General features: G+C 38.4%; 1 protein-coding gene and 1 non-coding gene across 3 annotated transcripts in view; both read left to right on the plus strand.

Moving 5' to 3' along the window:
• Positions 1 to 27,439, plus strand: part of RAB3IP (RAB3A interacting protein) — a 52,567-nt gene extending 25,128 nt beyond the window's left edge. The window contains exons 5-12 of one of the 2 annotated variants that reach the window (XM_037132155.2): positions 6,245 to 6,340; positions 13,099 to 13,176; positions 14,484 to 14,687; positions 17,051 to 17,179; positions 18,431 to 18,543; positions 21,936 to 22,035; positions 22,121 to 22,190; positions 27,087 to 27,439. In XM_037132155.2, the coding sequence (XP_036988050.2) occupies positions 6,245 to 6,340; positions 13,099 to 13,176; positions 14,484 to 14,687; positions 17,051 to 17,179; positions 18,431 to 18,543; positions 21,936 to 22,035; positions 22,121 to 22,190; positions 27,087 to 27,169 (873 nt within the window). In that variant the 3' untranslated portion in view covers positions 27,170 to 27,439. The remainder of the gene's footprint in view (positions 1 to 6,244; positions 6,341 to 13,098; positions 13,177 to 14,483; positions 14,688 to 17,050; positions 17,180 to 18,430; positions 18,544 to 21,935; positions 22,036 to 22,120; positions 22,191 to 27,086) is intronic. The other variant, XM_037132158.2, reaches the window with a different exon arrangement.
• Positions 4,988 to 5,093, plus strand: LOC119039433 (U6 spliceosomal RNA). Its single transcript, XR_005080610.2, has one exon. It is a non-coding gene; the product is annotated as a U6 spliceosomal RNA (small nuclear RNA).
• Positions 27,440 to 27,749: the final 310 nt, after the last annotated feature.

Raw genomic sequence — 27,749 nt, forward strand, 5'->3', positions numbered from 1 at the left:
ATTTTTATTTCGTGATGAATGAAATGCTTATCTTAAAATTATGTCTTAAGTTAATGAAATACACTTGCGCAAGAGTCCTGACACTGTGTTTTAAATGCCTCTCAAATTTCTTTCCTCTGGTATTCCCACTCTAAAGCTGTATCTCTTGCCTAAAATATGGCAGTGATCAACTGTTTGCCTTGTCTCCAATCTTTTTTTTTAACCTAGTCACACTTTCCAAGTTATCATTTGAATTTCAAATCCAACTGTCACTGTTCTGCTTAAAATCTGTTAGTGACTCCCCATTGCCTTTGAGAGAATTTCTCCTTGTCTTTAAAGTAAGTCTCAATTTCTTAGCCGTGACTTTTCAGGACTGGCCATAACCCTGACTTTCTGGCATTATCTTCTTATTGGCATTCACTCCTCCCCATTTTTAATTACTATAACACTGTAATGTTTTATTTCTTTATTTACATTTCTGTACATTTTCTAGTACGTATATATTACTAATATAGTGCTTACTAAATTGCCTAGTGGATCTGTTTAAAGATTTGCTACCCTTAGTATAGGCTATGACTCCGTGAAAATCACGGACCGGGTCTCACGTTTTTTTTTTGTGAGTCTTCACCACTTAGATAAGTGTACTGATGCCAACAGAAAAATTAACATCCAGTGAACACAAACTTAATGTTCATTGAAGGAGTAAATTTTGAAAACTGTATTATAGTGATGAAAAGTACAAATTGAACTCTTAAAAAATACTCACATGAGCTACAAATTTGACTTCATGTAGTTACATTAAGTTGGACCTTGAAGCAAAAAGAAAAGGTTATCCTACATTTACGGGGAAAGGGTTAGCCTAGCTGTCTGGGGTCAGGTGGGGGAATGACACAAGAATGAATCAGACCAAATTACCTCTAGTTTTACAGGATGGATCAAAGGAACTAACTCTGGAAAGGAAAAATTGAGCACATGTAAAGTGTCTTTAGTATTAGGGTGAGTTTTATGCCACTTTGGTAGACTGTAGGGAGCAGTTCATGAATTTTGCCTTCGTGAATGACATATGTGTTAATCTAATAGATGAAAGCCTATCAGGGGTAGTGTCTTACTTGGTTTTGTATACTGAAGGATTACCATAGCGCCTGCCTAGCAGGAAATGTTGAATGAATTGACTTAGTTTTCCTGTATATTTACAAATTGGTGAAATTTTAGAGTTCCACAGAACCTGGTATTAAATATACGCATTTATAGGTTTATAAATTAATTTGGGAAAATTGGCATCTTTATGATACCTTTCTATCCAAGAACATGAGATATCTTTCTTTCTATTTGTTTAGGTTGTTTTTTATATTTGGGAGTATTTTAAAGGTTTCATTTTGCATTGTAGTCTTTAGCATTATGAAATTTCCTTATGTTTAATGATTTTGCTCCATATTCTGCCTAGTCTGCCTGCTACCAAGATTGACAGCCCTATTATTTTTGTTTGTATTATATTTTTCAGTACACTTTTCTGCGTATTCCTTTTACTTTTAATCTGTCTAAATCACTTTGTTTTAGGTATGTCTCTTGTGTAGAGCATAAAGATGGATTTTAGTTTTTTTAGCCAATCTGGAAATAATTTTGTTTTAATAGGTGAGTTGTGATCATTTGCATTTATTGATAAATGCATTACATTTGGGCTTGTTTCTGTTACATGACTTTCAAAAACACTTGTTGTCTTTTTACTCTGTGCTCTGTTTGTGACCTCCTCCTTCTTCCCTTTTTGGTGTTTTGGGAAGTTTCATTTCCATTCTGTTACCTTTAATTGAAGATAGAAACATTTCTTAGCCCTTCTTTAGCTTCTGTCTTTGTTCCCCACGATGAACAATACCAACATTGTCTAGTTACTGTTTTTTTCTTTTTCTTGTATAATTAAATTGTAGTTTAAATATCTTGATGTTAGTACCTGTGGTGTTGAATATGTTTAGGTTTGTACTAATTGATTTGTAAGCCTCAAAGTGATTTGCTTCCCATTACTTCCAGTTATTATTTAAGATATTCGTGAATTTAGTTTCATCCATCTCCTATTTTTGTGTGTTATCCTTACATTCTCAAATCTTGTAACATTTACATAACTATTTTGCCAGCTTTATCCTCATTTAAAAAGGAAAATTTACTTTTAGAGCCATTTTAGGTTCTCAGACAAATTGAGCGAGAAGTACAGAGTTCCCAGAAAAGCCCCTGTCTCCCCACACACACAGCCTCCTCCACGGTCGACCGCACCGGAGTGGCACGTGCGTTACGGTTGATGCACCTGCTTCAACACAGTCATCATCCCTCAGAGCCCTGCGTTTACATTGGGGTTGGCTCTTGGTGTTGCATGTATATCTCTGAGTTTTAGCAAATGTATGATGACGTGTATCTACCATTATAATATCATCCAGAATAGTTTCACTGCCCTAAAAATGCTCCGTGCTCTAATTATTTATCCTCTGTAGCCTCTAATCTTTGTCAACCATTGTTTTACCTTCTCCAGTTTGTCACATTAGTTGGCATCACCCAGTATGTAACATTTTCAGATTGGATTTTTTTATAGAGTTAACTTATATAGTTATAGAATTTATTTTTTCCTATGCTTTTTCTTGGCTCGCTAGCTCATTTCCTTTTAGTGCTAAGTAATATTCCTTTATCTGGACGTACCACAGTTCATTCATTCATTCACCTACTGAATTTTTGTAGCCATTCATCTACATATTGGTTGCTTTCCAGTTTTGGCAGTTATGAATATATAAACATCTGAGTGCAGATTTTTGTGTAGACATAAGTTTCAGCCCCTTTGGTTTAATGTCAAAGAGTGCGAAGCTGGATCGTATGGCAAGAATACAGATGTTTAGTTTTCGTCCGACTGCTTTCAGCCTGTCAGCCAGCCAGTTGCCTTCCAGAGACAACCATGGTGGGAGTTTCTTTTGTATTCCCAGAAAGGCTTTCTATATGCATGAAAGTAAATATTACCTATTGAAATATGTAAAGATATGTAAGCGCTGTTCACATCTTGAATTTTTTACTTAAGCTCTCTTGACTATCTCTCAGCATTCACATGACCCATAGCCCCAGTCCTGAAATCGAGCCCTTTTCATTGTATGGAGTTACAGTAATTTACTTAACCAGTCCTTTATTAATGGATATTTAGGCTAATTCTAACCTTCTTCTATATTAAACACTGTTGCAATAAATAGTCTTAATGTATAGTAAAAAAAAAGAATTCATTTAATTTTGTAAGAAACTGCTGCACTGTCTCCCAGAGTGGTTGCACCATTTTGCAGTCCCTCTGGCAATGAAGGGGAGTTCCTGTTGATCCGCATCCTCACCAGCATTTAGTGTTGTCTGTGTTCTGGTGTTTTGGCCATTGAATCGTGGTACTTGTTTCAGTTTGCATTTCCCTGATTTCATATGACACGGGGCATCTCTTCATATGCTTATTTTCCCTCTGTGTATCTTTTTTGGTAAGGTGTCTGTTCTGATGTTTTGCCCATTTTGTAATCAGATTGTTCATTTTCTTACTCTTGAGTTTTAAGAATTCCTTGTATATTTTTGGATAACCATCCTTTATCAGGCATATTTTTTTGCAGGTATTTTCTTCCAGTCTGTGGCTTATGTTTTCATTCTCTCGATATCCCCATCTTTTTGTTGTCATTCTGTAATTAAATACATTTACTTCTCGTCCTGTCTTTAATGTTAAATCTTCTTCAGTACATTCTTGATTATCTGAAACTCATTCTCCACTGGATCACCCAGGCGTGCTCTGGGAAAGAGATTCTCTAAAGTTTTACAGGTTTATAACTCTTTGCCTCTGATCTTACACTTGAAGGACACTTTGGCTGGATTTAAAATCCTCATCTCATGTTTGTTTTCCTTTGAGTATCTTAAAAACATTACTGCATTGTTTTCTAGCATTAACTGCTGTTGATGTTAAACACCAGTCTGATTTTCTTTCCCTTGTAGGTGGATTGGCTTTGTGATTTAAGTATTTTGTTATGATAATTTCATATATTTTTGTTTGTTTTCCATGTTTCAATGAATTGGATTTCCCTGGACCACTAGGAGGAGAGGGTCCTGTGAAGGTGTAGGTAAACCAGGACAGCTCTCCCTTCTATTGTTCTGAGTGTATCTGCTTAGCTGCTTCTATCTCTGAGAGTTAAGCCTTATCCAGAAGGTTTTCTCCTCTTCTAGCCCAGTGTCTCTGTGAGTTTTACAGGCTTAACATTACAGCATAAGCTACTTATTTTTATAGTATTTTCTGTGATCTTTTTCCTTAGGAACTTTGCCCTCACCTTTTTCCTTTCATATCTGAAACTTTTATCTCCATTGTTCCTGTTTTTCATTTTGGTTTCAGATTATAAGTTGTTTCCTTAGCATGGAGTTCCGTGCTGAAAAGGTTTCTTTGCTTTGAGATACCTGAAAGTTCAGAGCTTCACGGCACTGTTTGCTGCCTTGGGACGGATTTTTGTACTTAACCTACAACTTGGAGCCTGGGAAAACCTTTCCCTTTTTTTCATTTGTTTTCAGATTCGTTTTTCCAGTTTCCACCAATGGTAGAATCCTCTTCTTTTGAGTTATTTATAATGATTATTTGGGCTGCGAGATTTTGCAGGGTCCTGCTGTGGTCCCATTACTTCCGTTGCTTCCCTTCCACACACCTGCCGATTCCGTGGCGTTGGCAGTGGAGCCCCATCCTCTCGTGGTCTAAGATTTGAGGGGATTCTCTTTTACCTGCTTTTATTGAAGACACAGTAGTCATTGGGTTCTTCTGATGTCACAGTTGGTATATTTAGCTTTCAGGAGTTGTCCTTGGGAGATGCAGAAACTATGCTGCCACCAGTTATAATGCATCCAACCCATTATTTTATTAGTGTAATTGCGACCAATACAAAAGGAGCTTGAACTTCTTTATCTCTAAGTTTGAAAGATTAATGTAGAGCAACATACAAAATTGCATTTGTAACGTCTTTTAAAATTAAAAAAAGATTGAATGCTCACTTCAGCAGCACATTTACCAAAATTGGAACGATGTAGAGAAGACGAGCGTGGCCCCTTGTGCAAGGATGACACAAATTTGTGCAGTGGTCCATATTTTTAGTATCCACCAACAAACGAGTGGGTCAAAAAAGTGGTACATTTATACAATGGAATACTGTACCACAGCAGAAAGAAAGAAGGAGCTTCTACCCTTCGTGACAGCATGGATGGAACTGGAGAGCATTATGCTAAGTGAATTGAGTGAGGCAGTGAAAGACAAATACCATATGATCTCACCTGTAAGTGTAACCTAATCAACAAAAGTGAGCAAAATAGAACCAGAGACATGGAACTAAAGAACAAACAGTGACCAGAGGAGAGGGGGCAGGGAGATAACAGGGGAAAGAAGGGGAAAGGTCAAGGCAAAGAACGTATATAAAGGACCCATGGACAAAGACAGTGGGGTGGGGAGGCAGGGCAGGGGAGAGCAATGGGGAAAAATGGGATCAACTGTAAATAAACAATAAGTAAAAAACCTTAAAATTTATATCATTTTAAATTTTTCAATTAGAGTGGACATACACATAGTGATTAGACATTACATAATTTACTAAGTAATCATCCCACCAAATCTCATACCCATCTGACACTGTACTGTAACATCTTAATATAGGAGTTTTTTTAAACATCTTTTTGTGTTCTGTTGGGAGTCGTGTATAAATGTAAGATGTAATTTTTGTTGTTAACTTTCTAGGTTTTAAATATGTACCATTTGCCTCTGGTTCTAGTGTTAAAATGCTATAATCTAATGGAAATTTTAAACTAATCGAGATATGGTACATAAAATTATAAGTAAAAAATTTTGTAAGTAAACATGGAAACAACCTGAACTGAATATGAATTGAAACAATTAAACATAACTGAAGAAATTGCTTGCTTGATCGAAATAAATATGTTCAGACAAAAGTTAAGGGAGAAAAGAATGAAATCATTTAATTGTTTATTTTCACTTGTAATATACAATTATACTTAATCTTTGGATGTTTTATCAAAGAAATGTGAAAATTTAATAAGTGAGTTAGAATTATTTGTAATTTTAGTTTTGCCCAATTGTCTTCTGTATAGCCAGTGCTATATAAACATTTCACTGTGACTGTTGTAGAAGGAAATAGGATTACTATTTTGTAATTTTACCAGTAAAGATTATATAGTCTGCTGAGTCTAACTTCAAACTATGGAAACCCAAAGTAAAATGATCGATTTCTCACAGGAACTAAAGTTAAAAGATGAAGAGTGTGAGAGGCTTTCCAAAGTGCGGGATCAGCTTGGACAGGAATTGGAGGAACTCACAGCTAGTCTATTCGAGGTTGGTCTATTTACATCTTGGCCAAAGTCTTGATTTTTATATATTGATAGAATTGTTTTTTGAGGGAATCTGGAGAAAAATATGCTTAGGTTTATGCATATTTATAAGTCCTCTAAGGAAAAAAGAAAATCCTTAAGAAATGTAGAGTCTGCAACTTAAAATGCTGTGAAAAGGAAAGAAGACTATGGGCAACTGGTATCAAATTATTTAAAATGCATACGTGGAAAGAAAGAAGGTAGATTTTAATCTTGGTTTTTACTGAGTATTCCGGGACTGCTTTAGAGTAACTTCAGTGTGACTTCTACAACAAAGATGTCAAACCCTTGGTGTCTACCTGGTACGGGATGATGTGAGGAGTTTAAGGAGGTGCATCTCCCTACTAGAAGGTGCACCTTTTTACCTGCAGCCTCCTTCTGGGACCAGCATTTTTGCCCAACTCAAACAGTGTTTCTCAACAGGAGTGCTATTGATGTTGTAGGATATTTCGTGTGCTTGGTGTATTAGTCAGGGTTCTCCAAGAAAAAGAAGTCATAGGATGTGTGTATATACATTGACACATACACACACAAAAGACATACAAGGAATTAGCTGATATGAATTATAGAGGCTGGTAAGTCCCAAGTTTTGCAGGGTGAGACCCAGAAGAGCTGATGGTGTAGTTCCAGTCCAAGTCCAAAGATTTGAGAACTAGGGGAGCTGATGGTGTGATCCTAATTTTAAGGCCGACAGGCTCAAGACCCAGGAAGAGCTGATGTTTCAGTTGAGTCTGAAGGCAGAAAGAATTCTCTCAACTCTGTGTGGGTCAGCCTTTTGCTCTGCTCAGGTCCTCAGCTGATTGGATGAGGCCCACTCATGTTCTGGAGGGCAGTCTGCAGTACTCAGCCTGCTGATGTAAGTGTCCATCTCATCCAGAAACGGCCAGGATAATGTTTGACCAAATATCTGGGCACAGTCAGGTTGACACAAAATTAACTGTCACACTTAGCTTTGCCCCCACAGTGCTAAAAATACTCCCTGATCATTTTGACAACTTATAAATATTCATGAGGGTGGGTAGAGGATTGCTGTGGAGAATTGCTGCCATGGAGTGCCTCCTTTAGGTTAGCCCCCAGAATGTTCCTTGTCAAAAACATCCGTGTGGTACTAGAATGACTAATGTTACCACTCACCTACATTTTTCTTCTTAGAAATTTGTTCTCAAAACTTTTGATATAATGCAAGATTTTAGAGGGAATTTTTTTTATCCTTTAATTTGTATTTATGCAGCATCTATATATTTCAGTGTTGGGTATGTGTATTTGCTCACATAGTTGTAATCCTACTGTATTTTATAGGTTTTCCCCCCAAATAAACCTCTTTTCATGTTACTACATAGTCAGTGTAATGACAGAGTAATCTGTCAAATGCATATTCTACAATTTGTAGGATTACGTTGCGTGGAACTCTACAGACGTGAGCTATCTGTGCACCTTCTGCTCCACATGTCTCCTCGGTCCTTCTGGGGGTCATTTTGTTTCATGAACATTTTAAAACTAAGTTATATTTTGTTTAGTTAGCTAGCCGTCAGAAATGAGAGGAAGAGAAATTTAAGGTGGAGGAGATGGGGAAGTCAAAGGTCTGGAGCAGGAGCTAGCCGTGTGTCTTGTTACATTTTTATAGGTACCAGGTCTATACAGAAACATAAGGCTTTCTTCCAGTGTTGTCTGGCTAGAAGAAAATTCTGACTGTGTTGCTATTCAATAAGAAAGCAGATATGTTATAGTACTTATGTTAATTTTGATTTCTTACCTGCTTAAGCTCCACCCTTCTGTACTTACATGTATATTCTGTTAGATGAAATTGAAGGAAAACAGACAGAGAGAACCCTTTCCCTCTCTGTAGTGGGATGTGAAGTACCAGAAATGCAGTTTCTGTAATTGATGGAAATATGTCTAGAAAACATAGCTTTGGAGTCCCTTAGCTATCTCCCTAAGCTAACAGTGGCTAAAGTATTGACGCGAACTTTCTGGGAAAGAAATTACATTGATTTAACATGATTTTAGTAATGAAGAAAGTTATATTCAAATCAATTATTCATGAATTTTCAGAAAAAGTGCTGAAAGTTTTTCTCTGGTCTTAATTGTGGCTTCATGATCTCAGTTTACCATTTTCTTTTGAAAAGATTTTTGTGCATGTATTTTATGTATATGTATATACATGTGTAGGTTTAAGAATTAAAGATTATTCTAAATAAACTCAATTTGCACAGTTTTCGTATATTTAACATGTACATTTAAATTCATTTACTATGTATGATGAATCTTGAATATAATTATACTTTGTATATAGCAAAGTTGAGTCTTAAAAGTGTCAAATGGAAGAACTCTAAAGTTATATATATATTTTTTTCTCCTAGTATCTTAGATTTTGAGATAATACTATAAAATTAAAGAATGAAAGAATGCTCAGTTGAAAGAATGCTTTACAAAGTAATCTTACATTTAACATGGGAAAAAAAGATAGGTGATCCTAAGATTAAAAAAATTGTCAGCCAATTTTAGTAAATTTTTATGATGTGTGTGGTTTTTCTCTTCATAATGCTATGAGGCATAGAGTGTAAATTATTATCATCTTACGTGTGAAAAAAACGAGGCACAGTAGGCTGAGGAGCGCTGCTGGGACCCAAATTCCTGACCTCAGCTCCTGCTGTAAAAGTCATGTGGCGACTCCTTCTGTCTAAGCCATCACTGAAGACAGTCGTCACGGAGGCCTCTCTTCATCCCACATTCGGACTCAGAACGGTTGTACCTCAAGCCCATAAAGCAATCTCTCCACCTTTCTATTTGATGTTGCTGACACCATGTTTCACGCCACCATCGTTTCTTACCTAGATCAATAATGCCGAACATTTTGTTCATGTACCTGATCAGTAAAAGAAGAATTCGAGTGTGTACCTTAGTTAAGACGAAGATACTGTATATTTATTGAGGATTCTTTATGGGTTAGGGACTGTTTTTAAAGCATATATACTTACTTAGAAACCATATACATATGCTAACATTCATAATAATGTGTTACATAAATTATAAAACAATTTTATAAAGAATGAGAATAAAGATAATTAAATTTTTCTTATAATACACAATATTTTCTCACTAAAACATATTGTGTGCGTGCACATTAACTTGGGTGAGCAAAGTGGGTTTACAGTTGTCTGTATGGAAAGTAACACAATCATTAATAAATAATAATACAAGAATCAACTCAGTTTCGCATACAACCATAAACTTACTTTTGCACACCCCTGTGTTTAGTGAGAGGAGTTTGACTGAATATGTCACCTTGTTTTTGAAAATGTTGTTTTAACAATTTATTATCTTGATGAAGATCTGATCTAAGTGTTGTTTTTTTAATTAGATTTAATGCAGCTGATACCTCACAAACATATAGATCCAACTGGGAGAAGTGTATCTTCCCTTGTTTTAAATCATTATACTAAACTTTCAGTTCTGTTATCAGTTATGTGAAGGTTTTTTCAGAAAATTCAGTCTTGAATTTCTGTCTTCTGTAATACCAACAAATTGTTTGTGCAAATTAATTAGATTAGGACTAACTCATGCTTTTGGCAGAAGTAGGTTAACATTCTGTTTTCAGAGTTTGTCAGGATAAGCATGTGACTACTTCCAGCAGGGTAAAGCTAGTCTGTATGTACTTTTGTACAGCCTGGAGATGACTGGTTTTTACATTTTAAAAGGATTGGGGGGAATCGGAAGAATATTTTGTGACATATGAAAACGGTATGAAATTCGGATCTCAGCGCCCATACATTTGTATGGAAATGGCCACACTCATTCCTTTATGTACTGTCTGCTTTCACGCCGCAGCAGCGCAGTCGGGTAGCGGCAACAGAGCACGGCTCACGCACAAAACTACTTACGTCTGGCTCTTAGAGAAGTTTGCTGACTCCTGATGTAAACGATACTTCTGTCTCTTCCTGTTTCAGAATGATAGATTGGTAGAGAAGTTTTCACACCTTTTTGTACCTACTTTTGATGTGTTTTGTCATTGTCTAAAATCCTGTACTCTGTCTATTTCGAGACTGCTTCTCCCTCCTTCCAGGATTCCACTTACATGTGTGTTGTATCTTTTCACCGTGTCCTTCAAAAGTCACCCCAAATCCCGGCCCACTCTTCTGAGTTTACATCTTCTGTTGGACTTGGTCCTCCTAGTCCTTCTCTATTTCATTTGCCCTCTAATGCCTTCAAACACATTTTTAAAAATTGTCCAGCTCTTTTCACTGTTCCCCGTGGTAGGTTTGATCCAAGTTGCATAGTCCACTGTTAATGAAAGCAGAGTCTATTTCTAAACATTTAAACAATTATTCTCTCCACAGCTTGAGTTACTCTGCATTTATATTTAAAATGTCACTTATCTCGAAGAGTCAGATTAGATATGTTTATTATTTTGAAAATATCTGCCAAATGGTTCTATTGATGGGTCCTTATTATTACAGAAAAATTCAACAAATCTGAAACATTTGTTATTTTCACAAGAAAAATGCTTACTTTATTATTAAATTTGACAGTTGTAAGGGTTTTGATACAAAATAACCAGCATAATTGTTCATGGAAGATTTTCACAGTTCCTCTCATCTCATCATAAACCATTGATTCTCAAGCTTCTTTTATTTAAACTAACATAATCTGTGGATTCACATTCATGGGCACATTACTGGGTTGTCCAAAAAGTCCGTTACCTTTTTCCCATAAAATAAGAAACACGATTTTCATTTTCACCAGTAACTTTATTGATTTGGATCTTTCCAGTATGTCAGCTATCTCCTGCAGTGTATTGGCTTCTAGTGGGTAGAGGCCAGGGTGCTACTTAACATCTTCCAATGCATAAGACGGCCCCACAGCGAGGAATTATTCAGCCAAAATGTCAATGGTACCAAGAAACTTCACAAATCACTTAATGATACGTTTGATCAGCCATGGCACCATCTCCATACACTGCACAAATCTTTTTTTACATTTCAGTTGCAGTTTTTACCTTTCTTGAAATAACGAAGCATAATACACCAGAAATGTTGAGTTATTGTCTTCCATCTTCAATATTAAAATGGTTGTTCAATTTTGTTTTTTTTTTTAAATGCACACATGCTGATATGACAGCTGTCACAATACAGTCTAACAAAATTGGTTTGAATGAAGTCAAAGACAGCTAAGCTCTACTAGAGTCACTAAGGAAAAAATGTAACGGACTTTCTGGCCAACCCAGTATAAACTGCAGTTCCCTGCAATACTGTAAAAGCAAATGAACGCATAGGAGCCCCACTGTCAAGCTCTGAGGTGCAGGACTTCCACTCTCCCACTTTGCCACTGAACAGTTGACGCACCTAGTGAGGGTGGCATTGTCAGATATTTATTAAATATCTTTGAAGCCAGTGTCCTTCCTTCCTTCCCCACTTCCTCCCTTTCTTCTTTCTCATAAACTGCAAATTGAAGTTCCAAAGTATATATTATTACATGCCAGGGAATTATCTCGAGCACTCTATATACTGTTCCAGTCCATCTTTAACTCTTTCATAGGGGCTGTTACATACAGCAGGGTAATCTTTCAAAAATACAAGTTCAGCCCTGGTTGGGTAGCTCAGTTGGTTAGAGTATCATCTGATCCCTGGTCAGGGCACATACAAGAATCAACCAATGAATGAATTCGTAAGAGTGGAACAGCGAGTCAATGTTCTTTCTCTCTCTTCCCAACACTCTATCTCCCCCTCCCCTTCTCTCTTTCTCTAAAATCGGTAAATAAAAATTAAAATGCAAGTTCAGTCATATCCCTCTCTTTCTTAGAAAACTGGAAGACTTCATACTACACTTAGAATAAAATCCAGAATTTTTGCTCAGATATTTTAATGATTAGAATGTAATCAAGATGTACGCTCCTTAAGAGCAGGGACCTTGTCTTTTTTCCTAATATATTGTGAGCACCTGGTGCAGAACCTCACAGGGATGGTACAAATAAATGTTTGATGAATAAATTATATGAATAAAAGAGAATTAAACACCTGGAGTTTCATATTTGTGGTACTAAAAAATGAAGACCCTGTTAAAAGGGTCTTAAATCTAAAAGGATTTATCCTTTTAGATTACTCTGTAGAAAATCATTACTTCATATCATTTGTGACTCTTGTTAAAAAATTGAAAGCCAAGATTTCTCAGCTGTCATTTCTTTTTTTAATTAAAAAATTTTTTTAAATTTAATTGTTGTTCAAGTACAGTTATCTGTGTTTTACTCCCATCCCAGCCCACCCCCTGTCATTTCTATAAACAGCAGTACTATTGATGTTTCAGTTACTTGTCCTTTCTGTATGTCTGTGTTGTGACTGAGTGTTTATATGTATATATATAGTAGACGTATATACACACGTATATGTGGTGATTAGATTATAAAAACCTAACCACGTAGAAATCGGGTTTAACATACGCAGCATGTATTTTCTTCCACCATATTCGCAGTCCTTTCTGCAACCCGGGATCGGAGCGACGGTACTTCACGCGGCGGCCTCAGAGGTTATGGTGCTACAAAAGTGCCTGCTCCTGATTTCTGATAGTTCGTCTCTCTGCTGACAGCTGCCGTTTCACTAGTTAACATTGGATACTGATTTTCAGGCTATATTTTGGTCGTATATCTTTGCTTTAGTCACTTATTAAGAGATTTTTGAAAATAAGTGCTAAATACTTTGTTTCCAAAATTTGAGCTGTTAACTTTTCTAGGAAGCTCATAAGATGGTGCGAGAAGCAAATGTCAAGCAGGCAACGGCAGAAAAGCAGCTGAAAGAAGCACAAGGAAAAGTAAGTTTTTTCCTGTTTTTAATTGTATACAAAGCAAAGAAATTAGTGATTACTATTTTTTTTTAACCACAGCACTAAGTTTTATCAGGGGTTAGATTAAGGTTACATCTCTGAGAATGAGGGAGTCAGTTAGGGGCACAAAGCCCATGAAGTCTCCCCAGATTTCCTAGTGAATCACCTGCACAGGTTCTTGGGTGGGATCACCACCTCCTTCCAGGTACAGATTATTATGAGCATACTGTCTCAGCCCCACGGGCGGGTAGGAGGGGTCGTCTCCCTGACCCACGCATGACTTGAATAGCATGAAGGCTACAAAGCTGAAGAGGTGCTTACACATGAGATTCCAAGAAACAGGTGTGGGCAGTGTGTCCACACTGTTCCTGATGTCCATCTAGGTCCCAGTGAATCGGTCCACCCCAGCTCAGCCTCGGGTCTGGTGGTCCCAGTCGTCCCGTGAATCCGTCTCGTGCTGCGAGTGGTCACAGAGCTGGGTGGTCGCCTTACCCTGTGCCATTCATCATCTGCGCACTGCTTGTAGTTTCCCAGCCACATGTTGTGCGCCTTGGCTTCGGCAGCCCACTCCTCTGGCGTTTGGGATAGGGCTCCGGGGTCATGTCCTGGTAAAGTGGGAGGCGGCTGGTCACTCAGCAGCACCACAGGCCGGCTGCCCTTTGCAGCCATTGAACTGCCTGGACCCCTGCCGTGACGGCTGTCATCAGATTGACCTTCTTCCTGTTGCCCAGTGATTACTGTCTTAAAGATAACAGTGTGTTTTGTTCTGATTGTGCACATGGTGCTTACTTTAGAAGATTGGGAAACTATAAAGGAGAAAATAGCCACCATGTAGATAAAGTTAGTAGTGAACATTTGATGTCCATTTGTATTACAGCCAGATGATTGGGAAGCATGTGAATCACGTGCATTATCAAAAGGATTATATCATCACATTTTCAAGTTAATATTTATTCTCTTAATTCACCAAAAAAGCTACTGAAATGTTAGAGTTTACTGTTTTAGAAATGAACTACATCTGATGATAAGCTATTATATTTTGGAGATTTTGAAAATTCACAAATAAAATGTTAGTTTGATAATTTTTAAATTTCACTAGACATTGTGAATAGTAGCTGAATGCACTATGTGGAAACATCAGAAAACTTAGTTTTACTTTGCTTTTATTAGTCCACAGAAAACACAAATCATACTTATATTTTATCTTTGAAAGTGTTTTGACAAAATTGCTCACCTTTAGCTGCATCTGTCATCACTGTATTTACTATATGTGACTATGTCAATTGCTTCTCAAGATTGATGTACTTCAGGCTGAAGTAGCTGCACTGAAGACGCTTGTATTGTCCAGCTCTCCAACCTCACCTACGCAAGAGCCTCTGCCAGGAGGAAAGACCCCTTTTAGAAAGGGGCATACAAGAAATAAAAGTACAAGCAGTGCTATGAGTGGCAGTCATCAGGAGCTCAATGTGATGCAGCCAATTGTAAAAGACTGCAAAGAGGTAACTCCTCAAGGACTGTCCCCTCTGACTCTGTTGATACTTATCTATTCTCATCACTGAGGTGTCAGTTATGATTTTTGCCAGCAAAATTTTTAGCAATATTAAGATGGGGGAGGCTTTATCTAGAGCTGGCCGCTTTCAGGGATTCTTCAGTTCCATTCTCTACCTGACTGACCTTGGAGTATCTGCTGGAAACTTGGTAAGTTTCTTGATCTCGCTATTTCATTTAGGGAGCAAACTGTTATGTTTTGCATAAAGGAGAGTGGGTGGCTTTACTGATCCGGCTAGTTGAAATTGTTGCTCGGGTGCTCTGACAAAATAGGAATGTAGCAAATGTGTGAACATAAGGTGATTCCTTGAAGAACAGTGTGTTGCTTTAACTTTAAATTCTGGGAGAAGGAGAGGTAAAGGAGTCAGAGTACAAGGGAGTCCTAGAGCTAATTTAGATGATTAAGCAACAAAAAACAACTAATGGAAGACTTACTGTTTTAAAAAACTATAATGATAACTGAGATAATATAGAGCTATTTTGAGCAAAAATATGAATAATTGTAGAATTTTTTTTACTTATTCATTGCATGTGATGAGAATGCATTTCCAAGGGGATTAATCAGTAATTTATGAAGCAGTCCTCCCTTGTTTTTTCTTAAGAGCTCTATTTTACATTGCCGAATTCAAGTCCATTAATCTTTAAGAGGCCATCTGTGCTCATTCAGTTAAATTTTTACAGGGGAGGCCAGGACTTTAGTAAACTGAATGACCAAGGTCATTACTATTTTAATTGAATTACATCTTGTTTAGTTACTATCAAAGATGCTATGAGAGAGAAGTTGAATACTTGGTCAGATCTGAATGTGACAAAATATAAAATCTACATTGGTTCTGTTAAATATTTAAGAAACTTTTCTTTAGTCATGATTTTAATTTCTTTGAATTTAGCACTTTTAATGGCTTGGTACGACTTGTATTTTTGTGATGGTTTCACAGGGTGTGTAATTATGTACCTTTTTTCCTGTTGTTTACACTAACAAAATTGTAGTGTTTTCTCGTGGAACATTTTAAAGTTTCACTTTTAGCTAATGAAATCCCTTAAAATATGAATAGGCAACATATAACTTTAATAACTTTTTGCTTTCCAGCTATATACTATATTCAATTTTGTGAAAAATGTGTCAAAAAGTTTTATTAGACAAAGGAAAGGCATCAATTTGATGTGTGTCTTAATAAAAGATAACAGTCCAAAAGAAAATGAAACATATTCGTATTTCCGTAGAAGATGTGCTGCAGGCACTCAGTCATGACATTTGCAACGTTTAAAACATTTGAGAGTGCCCACCTAGCCACGTGTGTTCTGCAAGGCTTGGAGATCCAGTGACTTAGGTGTGCATTTGAACTTCACTAGCTTCTTGCTCTGTAGCCTTGGACAGCTTACTTTCTCTCTCTAAGCAAGTCTGTAGGAAAGGTTGCATACACTAAGCCTTTTGTTACTTTTATGTAGAATACATGCACACCTAATTAAGCTATCCTGGAGGTCATAGCTGTGGTCAGTGCCTCATTGAGAGTGTACCCAGGGCTTCTGAATAAGAGAGCTCAGAGCTGCAGGTGGATGAGGGACATCACTCTGGGTGGCTGTGTGTACGTACAGCCTTGTATATTGACAGGTGGTACCGAGCTCGGCTAGGAATCTGTAGGGAAGAATACTTTAGTTAAAAGGGAAGAGGGAAGGAGAGGGACAACTGGCGGAGTGAATAGGTAGACTGGTGCTGGCCTGGATTATTGTCGATAATTCAGTTGGTGGTTACTGGATGTTCATCTGCCAAAAAATATCTGAACCAACATTATATTTTAAGATAATCAATTTAGGAGGCTTATATGTGTGCTTCTTTCAAGTCTTGCTGCTTATACAATAAACATTTTGGAAATTCCTTTGAAAATGCCTTCAGGTAATACTAGAACAATTAGTATCATTTTACCCCAAACTTTTGGTTTTACAATGTGGTCAGTCTCAGTTTTTTCAAATACTTCATTTAACTTAGGTCCAAATTAATTTTTGATTACATTCACTAAAGACTTGCCATCATCCTTTATATTCAGAACAGTATGCACATGTGCCACATTAACTTTGGGGAGGGCGATGGTTGCATCATTAAACACCACAGCCGGTACATTGAAAAGGGCTGATTAGTCATTTGGGAGTTCGAATTTTTTTTAAAGAGAAATTGCCACCAGGTATTATAACTAATTTAGAATGGTTCAGTTTGTTATTTTAAATGAAGAGTATTTCTTTTTCAGTAATGTTTATGATTTTATATTCGTACTTTTTAAAAAGTTATTTTTTGTTTTGTTTTGTTTTGGTTTGTCAGGCTGACTTATCTCTGTATAATGAGTTCAGATCTTGGAAGGATGATCCCACAATGGATAGAACATGTCCTTTCTTAGACAAAATCTATCAGGAAGACATATTTCCATGTTTAACATTCTCAAAAAGTGAGGTAACTAAAATAGTTTTAATAAGAATGCTTTAGAGTTGCTTCTGTACCTTTTACTAAATCATGTTATATATTTTAATATCTCTTACATAAATAAGTTATTAAAAATGTCATGTTTACCATTTTCCCTGTTCCATAGGAGGGTCATAATTTCTTAGCATTCGGGCACTAGACATCTTTTCCGTTGGAGCAGAGGGCGGTTCCCACAGTGCTTTGCAGTGCTTTGCAGTGCTTTGCAGTGCTTTGCAGTGCTTTGCAGTGCTTTGCAGTGCTTTGCAGTGCTTTCCAGGCTTAACTGTGTGTTCGGGGAGGGTGTGTTCTTCATTCTCAGTCCAGGGCACAGTGCAAGGGCAGCGCTACCCTCTAAGGTGTGGTTGGGTGTATCTGTACGTAATAAAAAAATTATATTTAGTTTCCTCATCTTGAAAATGGGGGGAAATGTCTTTCTTGCCTGTGTCACAGGGTTGTTAAAGGAGGTGAATTAAGTAGATAAGTAAAAAGGTCATGATCTTAATTTGCTCTTACAATGGCTGGTTTGTCTATAAATATCCTGTCAGTCAGGGTTTAAGATAGTTAATCCTCAAAGTCTTTTGCTAAGTCTTTAGAGGATTTAATGGTAACATTACTTGTAAGGAGAAGTTAGGATGAGCAGTAAAACACTTTTGATATGTAATATGTTATTCATTGTAGCTCTGTGCCTGGTTTTTGGCAGGCCAGTCAGCATCAGTAATTTTGCCAGACTGAAGTAGTTTGCCCATTTCATCTGTTGTTTATTAGTTACTACCATGTCCATCCGGGCATTTCATATTTCGTAATTCTGTTAATTCTTTTGTACACATAAATGGAAGTTCAGAAAATACATAGCTATAAATAGCATATATTGTCATTATGAATGACCAGTATTAAAATACTGCATATATTTAACAAGATAAGTTGTTAAGATATTCATTTTTGAAGTGGTACTAACAGTGTATGTTAATTGTGGGTAAGGTTGAACAGAGGTTGGAATGAATGCCTTTAATCCTCTTCCAGATAATGAGAAAAGTTATTTAGCTGTAACTGAATTACCTTTCTTAACAACATTTGAATGATAAAAGAATTCAAATCAAGGTTACCTGGTTTCTTTTTTTCCCCATTGGCTAAGGCCAAGCTAGTGGAACTCGGGGAAAGAATGTTAAAAATTGGTTCACTGTAGAATACACATCTGATATTTTTCTGCCAGCACAGTGTCTAATACTTTTTCTTTTTTTCAAGTTGGCTTCAGCTGTTTTGGAGGCCGTGGAGAATAACACTCTGAGCATTGAGCCCGTGGGGTTGCAGCCTGTTCGGTTCGTGAAAGCGTCTGCAGTTGAGTGTGGAGGACCCAAGTACGTTTCCAGAGCCACGTCTTGTGGCAGATACTGAGCTTTTAAATGTTTATGTGTTGTCATTACTCAGTGTTTTCAGGTTTAAATGTGGTTAAATTTCTTGTCAGTGTTCTGTCTGGAGCCTCGGCAGCTCAGGCACAAACCTCCAGGCCGTGTGGGATGTAGCGTTTCAGATCAGAGTCAGAAAGGAGCCCTTTTAATCACAGAAACGTGCGCATGTGGTAGGGATCCAGGCAGTGCAGAAGTTAGAGACTCTTCCTCTGAGCCACGTGTCGTGACCGTGCTGGATCAGGAAGTCACTTCAGTGGCTCCTAAGCAGGATTTTTGTTTGCTACACATATATGTATAACTGTGCATCCTCAGTTTCTATGTAAAATGTCTGTTCCCAGGGGTCACCAGCAAAATTAGTTGGGAAGACAGTGATTTAGACCAAGTCTTATCAAGCATGAAAACAGGTACCAAAAAGACATAGATAGTGAAAGACTTAAGTAGCCTTCCCCTTTCATACTGTCATAATAAAGGATTCTCACTTTCAGAGATGATTGGTTCTGCCTTCATATGTGAGAGATATTTGGCAGTTGTAAATCTTCAGAGGTAAGACCCCCTCATTTCCTAGGGGGGCAAGGCTCTTTTTTATCCAGACCTAGGAGGAAGAAAGATTGAAATCAAGAGTACCTAAAACTTTTGGCACAGCTGGTTAAAAAGTGACTAGGGAAGATTTTGAGGAAGCTGCTTACTGGGTGGCTTAGCGCTAGATTAATACAGGGGACTGGGAGGCCCCAGAGAGTTGGTAGAAGGCAGCAAGTAACTCTCGTCTGGGTCAGTTCGAAGACAGAAGAGGAAAAGGCTGATTGAGATTCACTCACTGTAGGTTTGTGTTACAATCCTGTTGTGGGAGTTGTCTGATTTTCCCCCTTCCCTGCTAATGCAAATTATATTCTTAGTAGGATCAGATGGTGTTGGTATTTGGGTAATCATTTGTGGAGGGACCTAGTCATGCATGTGCTGTGTGGGCCCTGCAACCCACCTAGAGTCGTGTCCTCTTGTGAAACACCTGTAGCACTGTGGCCTCTGAAGTTGGGGAAGGTGTTCACATTTTTGCGTTCTAGTCCACAGACGTCCATGTATTTTTATCCTGATCATTAATGCTAGCGGTGTTCATGATTTTAAGGTTTGTGTTATACCTTATTTTAAATACTGCGTATAGTAGTTTTTAATTGTAAAATTTTAAATTCGTGCTTGCATAATATATCACACAGACATGCAGATATATGATGACAAATGAAAGTATCAACTGAAGTGGATTTATATAGTATCTTAGCAAAATAATGATATGGATTAGGGTCAGGGAACAGCTTGCTTAGTTTAAGGATATTGTGCCCGTGGGAAGAGGGCCAGAAACCCATTTTTTGTTTTAAGTGCATATTGTGTGGAAAATACACTTTAAGGTGATGTCGTCCTCTTTTTTGAAATGTGAAGGTCTGGCCAAGGCTGCCATGGACTAGGTTAGGAGGATAATCTCTAAGGAATGTCAGAGTGCTACAGAAATTTTGAGGACGATAGTTTAGTGGTGGGGTCAGAGTTGATCTGGGGTTTTGAAAAATGGGTGGAATTTGGATAGAAAAAGAACAGATATGACGGAAAGCCTAGAAACAATGAAGCGGTGTGTTCAGAGAGGCTGGTGAGTGTGGGGGCAGGAAAGATGGGATGGATCTGAAGAAAACTTGAGGGACCGTTAGATTTGGGTGGAGGGCTGGTGCTGGACAAAGGAGGTAACGATGACTGAGTAGAACAATGATGTGGCATTTGGAAACTGGTGGGAGGGGCTCTGCTTTTGGGAAGATGATAGGTCTGGATTTAAACATTTTGACATCCCAAGTAAAAGTGACAAGCAAGGGTTTGAAAGCTGGGACCGGAGCTGGCTGCAGACTCGGAGGTGGTGTGGATGCGGACAGAACAGTGGAGTCGGACGTCAGAGGGCTCAGCATCGACTCCCAGCTCAAAGGAAATCCGTGGGTGGTGACAGTTTCCAGATGGCTTTAAAAATGAGAAAACTTCAGTGCTTTTTATTATTTAAAAAACTGATACTTAATATCACTTTAGCAGATCCTTTCAAAATTAGACAAAATAGTAGACAAACAGGTATCTGTTTCCAGGAGGATAGTGTATAACTTGATTTTATTAATTTGATGGTACTTTTATCCTCTTGTATAAAATTATACTTTTGGAAGTTCCAAAGACTTCCAACGCTGGTTCTTTAAATTTCTTGATCATCTATCCTCCCTGAGCTAGTAGTTTACTGTGTTTGAAAAATATTGTTATAGCTCATTAAAGGAATTTGCTAATGAAGAAACAATGAGGCAAAATTTCTTTGAAAAGACACAAAAGTTATTTTGTGATGAGAATGGTCATCTCTAAAATTACCCTGTGTGCTAATACACATTTCTATTTGTTTTCTTAATATGGAGGCATATCTGTGTCATATTTCGTATAAGTATCTGGAAATTTAATGTTCAATTAATTTTTTTTTTTTTACTATTTAATTTGTGATGTCATATAAAACGCTGTTGGCACTTTATTTTACTTAGAACTACACTGGTTTTGCATTGGTCGGGAGCGGTAGTTGTGTTCAGCCAGGCTCCCGACTGCGCGGGGCGGCTGGACTGCTGCAAGCCCAGCCTGGTGCACAAGCCAGCTCCGTCCTGAGCAGTAGGGTGAGTGACAGGTGGTCTGTCTCTCACCAACAGCCAGGAACATGCTTAAGACCTGCCAGTTAAGGTGAATACGGTCCAGTCCCTGGCCTCAAGAGGCTTGTAGCCTAATTCCAACCAGAAGGCCCTTATACCAAATTTTAGATTTTATAGTATGTAAGTAGAAAGAATGATATATCTAAATGTAGTGTACCCTTTCCATAACTGTTAAGATTCAGTCTTTTTGTAAGGTGGCTTATTCTTCCATATTTCTCAGGCCTAGGTACCACATTAAATGCATGTAAACCAACAAAACACACCCAAAAGTACCTTATCTGGAAGCTACTAGCCTGAAAGCTATTGGTAACTGTTTTGAAACTTGATAATCATTAGGCTCTCTCAGACCCGGGAAGGAGTCAAAGTCTTGCTGGAAAGCCGAGAGCTCTCCTGTACCAGATTGCTCATTGGTGTGTTTGCTCAGGATAGGACGTGTATTAAAAGCACTTAGATTCTATTTGAGGTTATGCTGTTATGCTCACGTTAGACTGTTAACCCCAGAAGGGGAGGGATTCTGTCTTTTCCGTCACGGTAGCCCACCGTCGAGGGGCGGGGCCTCAAATGCTAGTTGTCTGCAGCTTGTACAGAAGGTAGGGCAGAATGCCTTTAATTTTAAAAAAACTGAAATTTATCATTATTTTACAGAAAATGTGCTCTCACTGGCCAGAGTAAGTCCTGTAAACACAGAATTAAATTAGGAGACTCAAGCAATTATTACTATATTTCTCCTTTTTGTAGATACAGGGTAAGTAACTTAATCACAGATTTTAATAAAGTTCACTGTATGTAAGACATGTAATTATTGATGACATTTTCTCCTTCTGGCCTAGATCACGTCTGTGTGTAACTTTTTTACGTACATTCGCTACATTCAGCAGGGACTTGTGAAACAGCAGGACGGTGAGTATTCTCATAAAACAGCTTCGTAAAAGTTTAGTAATGCTTAAATAAACTTTATTGTTGGTATATTTATATTGAGTCTCTTTTATAATTCTAATAAAGTGTGTGGAGAATTTGGAAACAAATACCTCTTTTAAAACATTGTGCTTAATCTTTATATGTGCCTCATTTTACTGTGATTTTGAGTTTCCAGCAGAATCAGTTTTAACTCTTAAGAGGTATATGATAAACCAGGTGGTAAGTGTGGGGTGAGTACGAAGCTCATTGAATTTACTCCTGAAGAGGGAAAAATGAGCAAGCTCTAGACATGGTCAGATTTATTTCAGTTGGTGAAAACCACGAGGCGCTAACAGTTCTTTTCTGTATTTTCTGCTTTCACGTGAGAGTCAGTGAAGCAGTCACCACGTGGTGTAACTCTGAGTGGAGGGAAGGTTGCTGTGTCATAAACCAGCAGATGCACGCAGGTGACATGTGCAGGAGGCAGGAGAGCCCCCCTCCCGCCAGCGTTGCCGTAGCGAGTGTCTCAGTCCTGGACACCAAGCAGATGCGGCTGCGCAGCCAGGGCAGTGCTGCTCCGCGCGGGTGGCCGTTGCAGACCAGAAGTGACAGATGCTGGACAGGGGCAGGCCCGCGCCAGTTTTGTATTTGAGGTTGTGGGGAGTTTTCCTGTTCATACATTTTTTTTAGACACTGAAAATACTCTTTTTAAAATTCTTATACTTAAAGACTAATAGAAGCCTTCTGTCTATCAGTCAGGTAAAGCAGTGAATCTTAATTCTGTGGAAAAGTTAGTCATGCCCATAAAAACTTGTTTTAACATTTCTCAAGCTCTGATATAGTGAAAACAGGTATAAGAGTAAAGGTGAAACCTGTCTCTAATTAATGTTGAATTTCAGAAGTTGTGTAGCATAAAAGTAGTCTTTTTTTATAAAGATTTTATTTATTTATCTTTAGAGGGGAAGGGAAAGAGAGAGGGAGAGAAACATCAATGTATGGTTGCCTTTCATGCGTCCCCTGCTGGGAATTGGCCTGCAACCTAGGCATGTGCCCTGACTGGGAATTGAACCACGATTGTCTGGTTTGTAGGCCCGAAATCTACTGAGCTACACCAGCCAGGGCAAAAGTAGTCTTTTTTTAAATGGCACAATGCTTTCTCTGACTTTAATAAAATTGAAGTCTTTTTTGAATCCTGTTGGTGGATAATATGATTTGAGCTGGAGGACAGATGACTTTGGTTATGTTAAAGTGACAAGCATATTTTTTCTCCTCATTAGAATGTTGTTTTTGTAGTGAAAGAAGGCTGAGAGATCATTTACTTTATGTAAATAGAAAGTGTCATGAGTGATGGTCTGTGTTGATGGTAAAAGTAATTTCTTCTCTGGTTTCCATCACTCTTTTCACTTGACAATATTAGATGTACATCATATACTGTGTGGGTTTGCAGTAAATAAACATTATTAATGTAAAAGTTTGTTTATTCTCTGTGCTTATACCAAAAAGAACTTAGGCCAGCAAAATTGAAAGCAAGGTTTCTCAACCTTTGTACTGTTTAACATTTTAAGCTGGATATACGTTCTTGTGGGGGACTGTCTTTTACATTGTAGGATGTTTAACAGTGTCCCTGGGCGTTACTCACTAGATGCCAGGAATGCAAGATGTCTCCAGACTTTGAGCCCCTGGACAAATCTCACCTGGTTGAGAAAACCACTAATTTAAGTCTAAATCTGATCCTATGTCAGATGAAGACATTTTGTTGTCTGAAATATAGAGCCATTTTTTTTTGTAATGTTTTAAATTATATTTTACTGATTATGTTATTAGAGTAGTCCTGATTTTCCCCCTTTACCACCCTCCACTCAGACAATCCCCCCACCGTTGTTCATGTCCATGGGTCATGTGTATAAGTTTGTCGGCTGTTCCATTTCCTATACTGTACTTTACATCCCCATGGTTATTCTGTAACAGCCTGTTTGTACTTCTTAATCCCCTTACGTCTTCACCCAGTTCTACACATTCCTCTCACATCTGGCAGCCATCAAAATGCTCTCTGTATCCATGATCCTGTGTCAGTTCTTGTTTACTTATCTTGTTTTTTAGATTCAGTTGTTTTTAGAAATGTGTTTTTGCCACATTATTGTTCATAGTTTTGATCTTCTTCATTTTCTTAAATAAATCCCTTTAACATTTCATATAGTAATGGCTTGGTGATGATGAACTCCTTTAGTTTATTTCTTGTCTGGGAAGCACTTTATCTGCCCTTTCATTCTAAATGATAGCTTTGATGGGTGAGCAATCTTGGGTGTAGGTCCCTGCTTTTCATCACTTTGAATATTTCTTGCCAGTCCCTTCTGGCCTGCAAAGTTTCTTTTGAGAAATCAGCTGACAATCTTATGGGAATTCCCCTGTAAATAACTTCTTTCCTCTTGCTACTTTTAAGAGTCTCTCTTTAACCTTTGGCATTTTAATTATGATGTGTCTTGGTGTGGGCCTCTTTGCATCCATCTTGTTTGGGATTCTCTGTGCTTCCTGCACTTGCATGTCTATTTCTCTACCAGTTGAGGAAAGTTTTCATTTCATTATTTTTTCAAACAGATTTCCAATTTCTTGCTCTTTCTTTTCTCCTCCTGGCTCCCCTGTGAAGTGAATGTTAGAGTGCTTAAAGTTGTCTCACTAGGCTGCTTACACTGTCTTCATTCTTTGGATTCTTTTTCCTTCTTGTTCCAATTGGTCGTTTTTTTTGTTTTTGTTTTTTTGTTCCTTATGTTCTGAGTCATTGATTTGATTCTTGGCTTCATCCACTCTACTGTTGTTTCCCTATAAATTGTTCTTTATTTCAATTAGTGTATTGTTCATTTCTGACTGGGTTTTTTTTTTATGCTGTTATGGTTCTCACTAAGTTCCTTGAGCAACCTTATAACCAGTGTTTTGAATTCTGCGTCCAATAGATTGCTTATCTCCATTTCTTAGCTTTTTTTTCTGGAGTTTTGATCTGTTCTTTCATGTGGGCCATGTTTCTTTGTCTCCTTGTTTTGACAGCCTGCCTGTGTTTGTTTCTATGTCTTAGGTAGAGCTGCTTTGACTCTATGTCTTGGTAGCATGGCCTAATGTAGTAGGTGTCCTTGTAGGGTCCAGTGACACAGCCTCCCGTCACCCAGGCTGTGTACTCAAGGTGTCCCCTTCGTGTGGGCTGAGTACACTCCTCTCGTAGTTGAGCCTTCGTTGCTGTTGGCAGATCATTGGGAGTGATTTACCCAGTTCATTGAGCTGCAAGGATTGGCTGTAACCACTGACCACCAACCTCCACCCTCATGGAATATCAGCTGAGCAGGGGCAGGGTGGTGGTGCTTTGATGTGGTCTGTAACTGTCCACTGGGTGCCCAGGCTCTGGGGTTTACTGGGTGGTGCAGGCTGTAGTCAGCCCCCACCTGTGTTTTTTTCAGGGCCACCCTGCCTGAGCCATAAAGCAATCTGAGATGACTGCTTCTTGTGCTGGGCTTGGAGATGCCCAGGGAAAGGCAAGCTATGAATCCAGGCTGGCTGCCGCTAGTGCCAGGCCTGGGGCACACTGAGGCTGGCTGTTGCTTGTTTGATAGGATTTGGAAGTTGTGCAGCATGAGCCAAGACCAGCCATTTATATGGAAAATCACCTTGAGTAGGCCTGTAAGTTGGGTGGGACAGAGTCTCCAGAGATCTCCAAGGTGGGTCAGTGTTAGCCAGGTTGATAGAGTCATAGATAGGGTACCAGCCTGCCAGCTCTGTATCTTTGTGTGTGTGTGGGGGGGAGTTTAAGAGAAGGGACAATGGCCTTTGCTTGCTTTGATGCCAGACACTTCAGTTCCTCCCTGTATACCACTAGTGCCTTTCAAGCTGCTGCCCTGGTGCTGAAGCCCACAGGGAGTAAGTCTGAGTAGGTGAGTCTGTGTGTGGGCTCTTTAAGAGGAACTGCTTGGGGCTCCTGCAGCTTCCTCTGCCGACTCAATCCTCACTGGTTTTTGCAGCCAGAAGTTGTGGGGACTTATCTTCCTAGTGCTGGAACCCTGGTCTGGGGGCCTGGTGTGGGGTAGGGACTCCTTTCTCCTGAGATGTCCCCACACGTGGATGTGGGACTGGCCCATTCTGCATCTGCACTCCTTCTACCAGTGTGGATGGATGTGGTTTCTTTAATTCCATAGTTGTCAGACGACTTCCATTCAGCTTGATTTCTGACAGTTCTGAGTGATGATTGTTCTATATTTTAGTTGTGATTTTGTTGAGGTTGTGGGAGACGTGTGCTGTGTCTGCCTACGCTGCCATCTTGACTGGAAGTCCATAGAGCCATCTTTTTTGTACTTACAGAGAGGGCTTACAGATGTAGAGATAATGAAAATTTACAGGTCATCCTCTACATTTGTTTTTATTTCTAGTTTGAGTTGCTTCCCTACTAGGCACAAAAATGTTACTGAGTTCTCTGGACTGCCTCTTGTTTTCCTTTTCACTCTCTGTAATTATTAATGAAAAGTGCAATGGCCAAGATGCAGTGACTAGAGCAAGAAGATACAGAAGCTAGATAATAACTCGTGCATAATCAAGCATTGAGTGTAATTATTTATGAAGGCAGCAGCATTGCTCTTTACTCAGGACACGGAAATGTCTACCTTCTGTTGGGCTAACATGGTGGTCACTGATGTATCTAACGAATAGTTGTGGCAGAATGGTGACCACTGCTTATTTAAAACTGGGATGCTCACAGGTATGTGAAAAGGTGTGTGAAACAGCAGTAGAATGTCTAGGCATTGGGTCTGTCATTAGGAAATGCCACATGGTTTTCCAGGTAATCTTAGATTTTCACTGAAACATGTTAAAAATAATTGGGATGATATTTGATGATTAATGCATTTCTCTTTCCTGTTTGTATAGTTGATCACATGTTTTGGGAAGTTATGCAGTTGAGAAAAGAGATGTCACTGGCAAAGCTGGGATATTTCAAAGAGGAGCTCTGATCCTCTGCCTGGGACCATGCACAAACCTCCTTGAATACCTGGAAGATGGCTGAATATTTTTATGGTTACTTGATATTTATTTCCACGGTCTAGGCCCAAGACTTCTTCCCTCTTTTGCAATTTACACCAAGAAGTACTGTGATTTCTTTTAAACTGACCTATGCTGTTTTTGCTTATTCTTTAGTTGAACACTATAAAAGACTACAGGTGTACTAGTGATTGTAATTTATAGTTGCAAAAAAAAGCTAAATAAATAAATATTAGATCGAATGGGTTTCTGCTTTTCTCTTCTAGCTCTGACATAGCACATGCGGTCAGCTGAATGGATTACATTAGTTTTCAAGTTGCACAGCAGCCTGTGGGAGGCAAGGAGGAAAGCTGAGGGCAGGGTCAGCCTGTGTCTCTCCACTAGACTGACTCTGTTGTTGTCTGTCTCATGTACTGGGATTCAAAAAAAGCTTTTATTTAAGGAGAATTCTGCTGCTTAAAAGTCTGAAAGTTACTGTTTTAATCATTCTGTTCTTTGTTACTTAAAGAATCCCTTTATTATGGTGATTGGTTAGGTAGAGGATAGTCACAT

Source organism: Artibeus jamaicensis, unplaced genomic scaffold (genome assembly GCF_021234435.1).
Source record: "Artibeus jamaicensis isolate MK-2021 breed Jamaican fruit bat unplaced genomic scaffold, CSHL_Jam_final contig_233, whole genome shotgun sequence".
Classification (NCBI taxonomy): Eukaryota; Metazoa; Chordata; class Mammalia; order Chiroptera; family Phyllostomidae; genus Artibeus; species Artibeus jamaicensis.